Consider the following 12,108-nt stretch of genomic DNA (forward strand, 5'->3'; position numbering starts at 1 on the left):
TTGTTGTTAAATACATGTTTGCTTATTGTATCTAAATGTTGCAAATCTTGTTGATTTAAGCTAATTTGAGGGGCCCAATCGCTTTCTGTTGGATTCGATAAGTAGTAGTTTTTCACGTGAGTCTTTTTCTCATATCGTTCGGCGGCGGCGTACAAGACGGTTTCAAAGTGTCTATGTGCAAGTTTTTAATGCAATGGTATTGGCGTTTTTCATATTAAAATTTGGCAGTCTTTCAATATAAGAAGATTTTTTCACCAATACACAAGTTTTGTATGGAAAATCCAACAATGCGAAAATGGTTTTTGTTGTAGGAAAACAGTTTTCTATGGAGGGAAATGGCTGGTTTTGTGGCAGCCATGTGGACAGAAATATAGTCGCATTTGCAAATGCACACATACTAAGGCTTTTTCTTCTTCAAAAGTTGGCGTACGTTTTAGCGGTGCGGCAAAGATTCGAGCGCACACCAACTATACCAGCTGTGTAAACTTGTACACCGCAGCGCGGTCATCATTATCTCTTCAAATAATATTTAATAAAACAACAAAAAAGAAAATATGTTTTTTGAAACGCAACAAATCGAAGGAGGCGGCGGTGTGGCAAAGACGCAGCAGGAGCAGCAACAGAACTAATAGTAAAAATTTTTTTAAGATCGACGTGCATAAAAGTATTTTCAGTTTGAAAAATTTCATCAATCGCTTTGGATCGTAGTCGCACAACGTAAGGAAAAGTACTTTGTTATTGTAAAACGTTAGCGATATAATATTATAAAGAAATTTAATTAATAAACTGTACCTACCACCGTTTTAAATATTGTTTTGGATTGCAATAGAGAAAAACGAGGATTTTTGTTGAAAAATATTTCGCATTCGTATTAAAAATATCTGCACATAATAATATCTAGATAATTTCGGTTTTATTTATTAACTGACTGTTTAACTGTTTTTACCGGTTAATAATTTCTTTACAATTCGGTTTTTTTTTTTGTTTTAATTCGATGCATGTTTTGTAATTATAGGTCAATAACGGTTCCAATCATCATCATCAGCAAACAGTTACTGATTACGCGAAACCCAATAAAGGAGTGTCTCATCTTACACAGACTATAACTGAAACTACAACTTCTACCATAGTAGAAGATAACGAACCGGATCAGTTGGATTCTATGCTAGGAAATTTACAAGCCAATATGAGTCGTCAAGGTGTCAATACTGTACAAAAGGGCTGCTGCAATGCCTGTGAAAAACCCATTGTTGGACAAGTCATAACAGCTTTGGGCAAGACCTGGCATCCAGAGCATTTCACTTGCAATCACTGCAATCAAGAATTGGGTACACGCAATTTCTATGAACGTGATGGTTTCCCATATTGTGAACCAGATTATCATAACTTATTCAGCCCGCGCTGTGCTTACTGTAATGGCGCTATTTTGGATGTAAGATTTAAAAACAACATTTTTTTTTATATATTTTATTAATGGGTTTTTTTTTATTTAACAGAAATGCGTAACGGCTTTGGATAAAACTTGGCATACGGAACATTTCTTCTGTGCTCAATGTGGTCAACAATTCGGTGAAGATGGCTTCCATGAACGTGATGGCAAGCCATATTGTCGCAATGACTACTTTGAAATGTTCGCACCAAAGTGCAATGGCTGCAACCGTGCAATCATGGAGAATTATATCTCTGCTTTGAACTCACAATGGCATCCAGACTGTTTTGTCTGCAGGGTAAGTCCCACACTAAAAGCTTTGCTATCATTAAATAAATACTTTCATATATACAAACAAAGAAGTCCAACTGCCAACTGCTAATGCAAATATATGCATTTCTATATATACATGATCAATAATTAATTTATATATTATATATATGATATATTCTAAAAATTCTAGGATTGCAAGAAACCTGTGCGAGGAAAATCGTTCTACGCCATGGAAGGCAAACCTGTTTGTCCAACATGTGTGGGAGTCGATGAGGAAGAATAAAACAAAAATAGAATTTTAAAAACTTTTCTTTTGCTTAAAAAAGTGAAAATTCAACCAACAACAAAACAATTATGTTAAAACAATTTCGCTAAAAAAAATTAAATAAAAAAAAAAGTAATATATTTTTATTTTAGAACTTAAAGTTCTTAAATATCATTTCTGATGAACACCGCTGCGTTGGGTTAAGAACGCAATCTATTTTTGTTGGCATTTTACGCAAATAAAACAAAACATACTCACATACACATATATAAACAAATACACACGTAAACTTATACGTCACATATACACAAAACACAAACCACACAAACACACTGCAACAATAAAAAGCATTAATTTAAAATTAATGTACATGGAACACATAATACACACAACACCCACTTATAAGGGGAGTGATTAGCAAAAAAAAAAAATAAAATAAAATAAAATAAATAAATAATTTAATTATTTGCAGTTGTTAATGTCAAACAAAAACAAATTGCTTACAACAAATGCAAATAGGAGAACAAAATCAAATGTGAAAGCAAAAACAGAAACAGAAACAAAAACAAAATAACAAAAACAACAAGACAATAATAACATGTAGCCAAAAGAAAAGTTTTCTCAACAGTTGAAAATTCTATTTTTTGTTTGAAACTTCCTATGCAGTATGCGAAGTAAACACAAAATGGCGGTTAATCACAAAAACAAAACAACTGATTTTATGCAGCATTAAGCAGTCGTCAAAATACACCTACACACACAAACACTTCACGGTTATTTTGGCTTTCACTTGCAGACATGCACTTGAAGTTGTGTCGACAGCAATGTTGTTGTTGGCCTCTCCTGTGCATGTGTGCATGTATTGGCTAAAAACTGTAAGTGATTTGCGTGTATATGCGTTTGGAATAACTGCTCAACTTTTATGGCCTGTTTTTGCCCTTGCCCTTTTTGGTGTGTCTGCGTTATATATGCTAACAAATACCCTGACCCAAAATATCCCAAACAAAAAACAAACCAATACCAAACAAGAAGCCCTTAAAAGCAGCAAAACACACACACACACTCAAACACACACTCACTTTATATAAAAAATAAAACTAACAAACAAAAACCAATTGTTTAATTAGGCTAAGTTTTAGGTATTTCTTTCTCTTTTGTAATAATAAAATAATATTGTAATTTGTTATTTGTATATAAAAAAATAAATATTAAATTAAAAAAAAAAATAATAAAATTAAATTAAAAAAAAAAAACAAAAAACAAAAAAAAAACCACAACAAAAAACACAAAAAAGAAACAAACTCAAAAACGCACACGTGTTGGGTTAACTCGCGACAATTTCGCTAACCAACGTTTAGCAAAATTGTCGTTAGTAAATTCATTTGTTGTTGTCATGCACCCATTGATGGCGACAATATCACGTGTTCTCTAATGAGCCCAGACAAGTTTAACATGTGCGTGCCTCTTACTTCCTACTCGATACGTAAAAGGCTTGCTAGAGTTTGTTTATCGAGGTTAGTGTTGCAATTTTGACCTTGAACTTGTCAGAAAGCTTATTAGATGGATTTTGATTAATTCCAGTTAGATTACATATATGCAATCTTTAGTTGTTAACACCTTACTACGAAGGGATTGGAATTCCCTATATTTCCAAGGTTTTTGTGGCAGGGGGTTAAACATCTCGTATAATTTCTTTAATCCATTATTGAATTTCGATCTTTTTTGCTGAAAGTAAATATCAATTATTTTTCTTCTAGAAACATCTTACTCTCATGTACATAGATATACAGGATTGATTGTTGACACCTTACTACGAAAGGTTTGGATTTCTCTATGTTTTCAAGGTTCTTGTAGTAAAGGGTTAAACACCTCAATTAATTTTTGTAGCTATCGCACTATTACATTCGATATTCTGTTTAAACAAAATATTTTTCAAAAACTGCCATATATATATATATATATATATATATATATATATATATATATATGTATATGTATATGTATATATTTACTTCTGTATACTTGTAAAAAATAAAATTATTTATTATACCAAACATGTATGCAGTGTTGCCATCTGGTCGAAAGTTATAGCAGTTTAAAGTAGGTTTCAGTTCAATTAGGACATCATATATTGCAACATGTAACTGTAATTTACAATATAATAATATAAACTAATATTAATAATAATATAAACTAATATTGATAATAATATAAACTAATATTTTGGTCAATGATGAAAAATATAAAAATTGCATTATATAAATTAATGAATATTGATAAAACAAGTTATATACCCGTATATAAAATATAAATCAAATATAATTTTAAATATAATATATAATCTACATATCATCACCAATTTATTATAACTGATATAAAATATTAGAAATAATGCGTATAGTCTATTTGATGCTTTATACACATTACAATATAATATAATATTTAATGTACATATAACTAATATAAATATAAAATATTTAAAATTAAACTAGTTAAGTATAAGTATAAATTAGAATTTCTATTTTTTTATTGATAAGGTATAATACGACATCGTATTATACATTGATAATATATTGATAATGATAATATATTGATATTGACAATGTATTGATATTGATAATATCTGAAAAATATTATCAAATATAAACATATAACATTACAATGTTATTTATTATATGCAATTTATTTATTTAGTTTTTTTAGGTTTAAATTTTAACTAAATAGCCTATTTGAGAAAGAAATTCTTAGGTGTTCGAAGTAGTTTTACATTTAATTACTACATTTAATAAACAATAATCTTATTTATCAACAAGTTATATTATAAATTAAATTCTTGGTAATCTAACCTGAAAAGTACGCCTATGTACTGCTTAGATATGTGACCAACATCTTAACCAACCACCCCATTCCATTAACATGGTTACTATCTTTTAATTCTATGCATTAGTGTTGTATAACTCTATCATTAATATTAATTCTAATTGAATTTACCTATCCATCTGTTGCGGATTTTATTCTACAACTCAATCAAAAGTTATAATTATTTCCTAATTTTTACATATGCAAATACATACACTGTAACTAATTTGTCTGACGATTCAGCAGTCGGTAAGAAAGATTACCACTGATCCAGATAAATTATGCGCGATTATTCCAATCCACAGACATTTGCAGTCATTTATACGATAAAAATTAATTAAAATGCTGAACTGTGGATAGATCGGCACTCGCATCTAATGGATACTGTGGATAGATGCTTTTGCGTCTAATGGACCTTGTCAACCTTGTAAAGTTATATTAAATAAAAGTGGCAACACAAATTTTAAAAGTGCTAATCTCTTGTGCAGTATTATATTTAGTGGCAAATTGGTACTTTCACTCATGATTGTGTTTGGTTACCAAACTTTGGTAAATAAACACTAATAGATATCTGTTATATTATTTTAATATATATTTAGCATTATTAATTTTATATTATGAGATTTTCCGGATCTCCGCATAACCTCTTTATATTCTAATTTAAAATCGATTCTTATGTGTATACAGAGTTTAATCCGTAGTCATCTATTCCTGCAAACAAATTTAACATTTTAACTTTTAGATCATTATAATATTATTACTTCCGATATACTATGGTGCTACTATTTTTCTCAACACTATGTTCGCTAAGATTTATAGATAAGTTAAACGAAAAATTCTTTCATAATTGAAAACAACAAACACAATATCAATAACTTAAACTAATTTAGCAGATAATGAAGATTAACTCGTGTCGTGTGAATAGGCTAAGACTTTATTTTCGCAATTTTCTGATACACCGTATATTTTGAAAGTGTACTATTAGTACTATATGGTAGAAATATCTCTGAAATTGTTTTAAGTAAAACTTCTATCATATTTTTTCTAATAATCTTGAAAAAATAACTTTATTCTATTTCAAGTTATTTATAATAGAATTATCACTGTGGTATAAAATTTTATTTAATATTTTTTTTTTTGGATTGGTTTCATATTTTCAAAAAAAAAAAACTAGTTTAAAAAAAATTCGTACTTCCTAATAAGGAAAACAAACTAATATTTTTATTTAGAAACAAAAAAAAATTAATACGTAAATATATTTTCGTTTCAATCAAATTTTAAAATAAATTTAATAAAAATTAAATTTTAAATGTACTCAATTGTTTTCCTTTTTTCATCTGTCAGTAATAATTAATGACTACATGGCCTCTCAGTATTCATTATCAGCCCTCATTATTAATAAATTATTAAACAATTGTTCTATATTTAATTTTTTACGTTTCGAGAAGAAAAAATACAAACATATTACTTTTTGTATTATATCAAATAGATCTTCTTCCGGTACCCACTACACCACCTTTAGCCCATATGTCGCAGACATTTACGCAGCAGTGCATCCACTACCAATCGATCATCTTCACAAAGTGTACGGTGTTGACATGTTGCCAAAAGTGTGCTTATTACCGATTGCTTTGGATCTTTTTGGTGATAAATTCATTTGTAAATATGATTTTTTAGTCAGCACTACCCGTTGCTACATACGAATAATTAGATTTTATTTAAAATTGTATGCAATTCACACAAATGTTTTAAATGTTTAAAATAAACCTTTGCCGATAGTGGTGTTTTTTGTCATTTCTAGGCATATCAATATTAACTATTAATATCGCCATCTCTTTTACTGAAGGACTTCTTTATACTATATACTTATTACAATTATTTTACTTTAAACATTTTAAATAAAGTAATATTTAATATAGTTTACTATCAAAAAAACTTAAACCATACGTAGCAGCTATCATTAAAAAATATCAAGTAGGATTTCAAAAAGGAAAACCAATTGCTCACTTGAGATAGATACTAGATAAGACATAGGAGTGATAAGATCACATATCTACTGCTTACAGATTGTATATTGACATACTTTTTTTTTTGTTTTTAAACATCCTTTATTGGATATGAATAGTACAATCTTAACTACGTGTTAATTTATGGCTATTGCTGAATTGTACTTAATAGATATTAAGTAAGACGTGGGTTTACTGAACCAGTTTTCAGTTCCTATACATATGGACATATAACAGTATAAAAATAGGCGCTCTATTTGAAGCAATGAGCAACTTGAATATATCATACCGGTCAAGTTAATAAATATAGTAAAATGCTCGATAAAGTAAGAAACAAACTATGCTAAATATATATAATTACCGACATATGTGGACGGTATCAATTGAATAGCCACAACTAAGTTAATTTTATTTTATTAACTTTCCTTAAGAACACTTCTATAGAACATTCAGGTTTATTTTATTACTTGGAACAACTCTTTTGGATGGAAATCTCTTTTGGATGGAAATCTCTTTTTAAAAGGAAAATTTGACTGTAGTTTAGTGTTTGCTTATGAGAGATTTCATTTTATTATAGTGTTTTTTTAAACTATAAAATATTTTCCAAAAAAAATATATTATTTTATTTCAAAAAAAAATTTTTTTTATTGTACAAATTATTGGTATTTGATTATCCAACTATACTAAACGAAGTATAATGGTTTATTAATAAAATTTTTATGATTTTAATAATTAACACCGGAAATAAATGGACTCCCACGTTTATATTTTTTACGATAGCAACAGAAATAAAAGTTGTAATTGATTGGATCATTAAATTTTACAAAAACTATAAATGATTTTTTTTTTTGTATATAAATTAATATAAATCGTAAAAATGAGATAATGTTGGGAAAGTAATATAAATATTTATATATTTGTGTATATTTAATTATTGCAAATATTTAAGACTATTTTTGTAAAAACTTATGGTAAAAAATACGTTGAGTTTGATAAAATTTTAATATTTGTTCTTAAATTTTTATTTAAATTTTGATTATCATCCAGATAATTTAAAAGATATGAAGACACATATATCAAAGAACCCCAAAATAAAATTCTTCATCAGCATCATAAGATAAATATTTCGTCTGGTATATATTATTATTGTTAGAAAGGGTAATGCAATACGATCTAAAATATCTATTGTGCTCCTTAATCGGATTAGAGTGTTCTTCTAAGTCTGATTTTTTAATAAAAGACAGTAGAGAGCCTATCTTTCCTAGTCTTGAATCCTTATGATTCATGAAATATCCTCCTAGGTGTTTCTTTCGCTTGTGCAATGTCCCGAGCACTCACCAAGCACATTTTATGCAGTTTCTCTCTCTTCTCTACAGTATTTGCAGTCTGAGTTAGATTGAGTTTCTAATTTTATTAGGTGACTATTCAATCTACAGTGACCACAATAATTTTTGTAGAATCTTTATGAAATTCGTTGTACCTGTACAATTTTTTATAACGAGGAAGTTCCAAAGAATCTAAGATTGAGAATCCGATGTAAGGGAACTCCTGCATAATATAAATGTATTAATTTATTTCTTTTGATGATCACATTTTTTACAAATGATATGGTGATTGGTGTTCAATCAACCGGTATATCAATGGTATTAAAATACTCACGGTCTCCTTTTTACGATGTAAAGAATGTACTGAAATCTTCAATAAGAAAAGATTTATAAAGTGAAAGTATTACCACTTTGTTCCACTGTAAAATCAGAAACTGTTTTTTTAATAGTTCATTAATTATTGAAATAAATTTATTTTAAGCCAAATAAAAAAAAAAATATGGAACTTGTGTATAATTTTTGTTGTAATTTTTATTATTGGTATTTTTTTTTAATATTGTTTTCATTATAGTTGAACATTTTGGCAACAAACAGTAAACTTGACGGAAGACACGTACCAATTTCTAGAATTAATATAAATGGAAAGAGCTACAATTTATAAAGTTATTTAATATTTTTATATCTTCAGATAAGAAATAGAACTAAAATGATTGATTTTTTAATTTTGTAATATGTTTCCACTTTGATATAATTTTTAGTTGGTTGCAAATTTTTCTCCCAAAACTCTTTATCATGGGCCATGAGGGTTTAATATTTTCACGTTGTTCTAATCAAGCAATATTTAGATCAGAGAATATTGTACCAAATTGTCGGATAGTATTGCTATCCACAGATGGCATAATAAATTTTTTTATTTCGTATGATTCCACTGTAGCTCAGATAATAATTATGTCAATTATAGTTTTTTTTTATTTAATAGCTTTTAATTAACACCTAACAATAAGTTTTAGAATCTATCAATTATAATGAAATAAAAAAGTAGCCTAAATAAAATGAAGAAATATTTAACATATTTACATATCATCAACTCAAATTTCGCCTTAGAAAACCATCTATAATACTATTGTTAGGTATTAAAATATTAATAATACTAAATCAGGTGTCGATTCTCTGGATGCTGGGATATACTGGCGTACGAAAAAGAATACGCAGACAAACTACCCAGGAAAGCAGCAGCCACACCGATAATGGGGCCAAAACCTTTCTGCGGATTAGTACATATTACCCTTCTTTCAATCATAAAAATAAAGGAGAACCAGAACAAAAAGAATAACTGGTATATTATACCAGAATTAACACAATCCAAATCACTTAGGATACATCAGCATTGTATGGACCTAACAAAAGAAAAACTTAGAGTCATCACAGGAATCCTAACAATGCACTTTAAACCAAAATACCACTTTACGATATTTGGTTAATATACGGATGTAAACTGTAGATTCTGTGAAGTGAATGAGTAGTCAGCAACACATGTGCTGTTAGAATGTCTTGCGTTAATGTACAAATGGAGAAGACTCCTGGGAATGTATACCTTTATGGAAAAAGCGAAAAAACTCTGTAAAATAGCTTCTATTACACTTTTTATTGGCACAACAGGGCTTAGAGATTTACTCTAAACTCAGAAAGAGGCACAATAGACCCAACGATTGCAGTGTCACTTCTCTTAACAATAATAATATTATATATTTTTACGAAATAAGTATATCTAGAAGATGTTACAGGAATATGTATGAAAGTATTTAACTTCATTGCATTTTAAAGATAATATATGACAACACTCTTACTAAGACCACACTCTTCACTGGAAAGATGAAAGTTTCATAATCTTTCGAACATCACTGTCATTGCCAAGAAAAATGTGTGTGTATTTTCATTTAAAAATCTAAACCCTGTTGAAACCTTAAAATCTATTATTGTGTTGAGTCTAGTTGAGTCAGTGCACTTGAGTACTTTTCTTCATAACCTCTCTCTACACCTTGACTGGATTATTGTTTATCACTTCATCAGACTAAGCAATAATTGACCTCAGATGTGCATACATCTCCGAGGAGCTTGTAACCATTCTGAGATTCGATAACGCGATATTGGATAATTATTACCATAAAAAAATTTGTTCGATTTTGTATAATTATATGAGTTTATTGATATTAAATACTTTTATTTAGCAGAAGATTATATTTTAGGTAATCTTTTAAGTCACACTGACCAGTATTTATTTGATAAATTCTTTTTTATAGATTTTGTTTTTATAAATTATTGTTTACATTGCAAAATTGTATTGACACGCCCAATGAATGCTAATTTATTGCTTTAATTACCTAAGATTTGAAAATATTTAATAAAAATTTTGGCAACAATTTTCGCATTTGAACTTAAAATGAAAAATATGACAGATTTAAATAAATTTGTATTTTAGAAAAATTTCCAATTTTCGCAAAAATAATTTAAAATTTTGTATTTAAAAATATTTAACAACGTAATTTATTCAAAATGATATGAGGCGACATATTTTAGAAATATTTTGAATATGTTTATTTAATATTAACATTTCATATTAATATTATCTATTTTTTTAAATGTTATTTTTATAATATTTTTTAAAAAAGTTTCTTAAATGTAAACATTTCGGATTAAAGAAAGATTTTATTTTTAAATTATAGAAGAGCAGTTGGGCTTTTTCATATTTTTTTTCTTTCTAATTTATAATTGTTTATAACCTTTTCAATCAATAATTTTTTTTATTTATTTTATTTTTTAGGATTGTCGGCAGCCCTTCCAAGGTGGTTCGTTCTTTGATCATGAAGGCTTGCCATACTGTGAGACACATTATCATGCTAAACGTGGTTCACTATGTGCTGGTTGCTCCAAGCCAATTACTGGTCGTTGCATTACTGCTATGTTCAAGAAATTCCATCCTGAGCACTTTGTTTGCGCTTTTTGTCTCAAGCAACTGAACAAAGGAACTTTCAAGGAACAAAATGATAAACCATATTGTCATGCATGCTTCGAAAAGATTTTCGGTTAAATCGAAATAAAATTTTCTTCTATATATTTTTGCCTACATATATCTCGCAACATAAAGAAAATAACAACAATAATATAAAAATTCAAATACACGTGACATCAGTATATACTATAATTACAACAAATATAATTTTTATGACATTGTTTAATATTTTAACTATTTCCGACAAGAAATTTAAATTGCTTCCAATCTTAATTGACATTAGTAAGTAATAAACTATTTTACGAAGATACCGAGCTGCTTTCATTTATATTAATAGTTATATTCGACTTTTCGATTTAGTAATAAATATGTATAAAGATATATATAACTATGAAAAATATTAAATATGTTATATACATTATTTTATATATTATATCTCGCATAAAAATCTATGTTTTATTGTATGCACTTTTCTGTTAAAATTTTTTCAGTTATACAAATTATACAAATACATTATACATAAATATATTGTGAAATCTAATATATATATTTATATTTATTAAAATATTTTAATGTCCACGTACTCGTATCTCGCCTACAAAAACGCATAATTTTCTCATTCGCCGGTCCGCGCACAGTCACCGCTCCGTGACATTAGACACTGCTATTGCTCTAGAGTACAGTTAATATATTTAAAAACAAAAAAAAATTACGATTCCGCGAGGAACTCTTACAACAAAACTATTGAAATCTCTTAAGTAATTAATTGGTTAGTGATTCGATATACTGAACTAGTGTTTTAATCTAACGTCTGCACTAGTGGTTTAATTCAATATTATCAAGATCCAGTACCAAATATTTAAGTCAGTCTTTTTTTTTTCATTGATTTGTGGACTTGGTTAATTTCACAGTTATTTCACAGTTCAGAGACCTTAAATAAA

The 12,108-nt window shown here is 28.1% G+C and overlaps 1 protein-coding gene across 5 annotated transcripts in view; it reads left to right on the forward strand.

Annotated features, from left to right (window-relative positions):
* LOC119687175 (leupaxin) overlaps nucleotides 1–11,395 on the forward strand; it is a 104,676-nt gene extending 93,281 nt beyond the window's left edge. For 2 of the 5 annotated variants that reach the window (XM_038101401.1, XM_038101402.1), the window contains 3 exons: nucleotides 1,016–1,432; nucleotides 1,497–1,727; nucleotides 10,979–11,395. In XM_038101401.1, coding sequence (XP_037957329.1) covers nucleotides 1,016–1,432; nucleotides 1,497–1,727; nucleotides 10,979–11,245 — 915 coding nt within the window. In that variant the 3' untranslated portion in view covers nucleotides 11,246–11,395. Of the gene's footprint in view, nucleotides 1–1,015; nucleotides 1,433–1,496; nucleotides 1,728–1,892; nucleotides 2,399–10,978 lie in introns of those variants that run through there. The other 3 variants (XM_038101404.1, XM_038101405.1, XM_038101403.1) reach the window with 3 other exon arrangements.
* Nucleotides 11,396–12,108: the final 713 nt, after the last annotated feature.

The sequence above is a fragment of the Teleopsis dalmanni genome, chromosome X (genome assembly GCF_002237135.1).
Source record: "Teleopsis dalmanni isolate 2A chromosome X, ASM223713v2, whole genome shotgun sequence".
Classification (NCBI taxonomy): domain Eukaryota; kingdom Metazoa; phylum Arthropoda; class Insecta; order Diptera; family Diopsidae; genus Teleopsis; species Teleopsis dalmanni.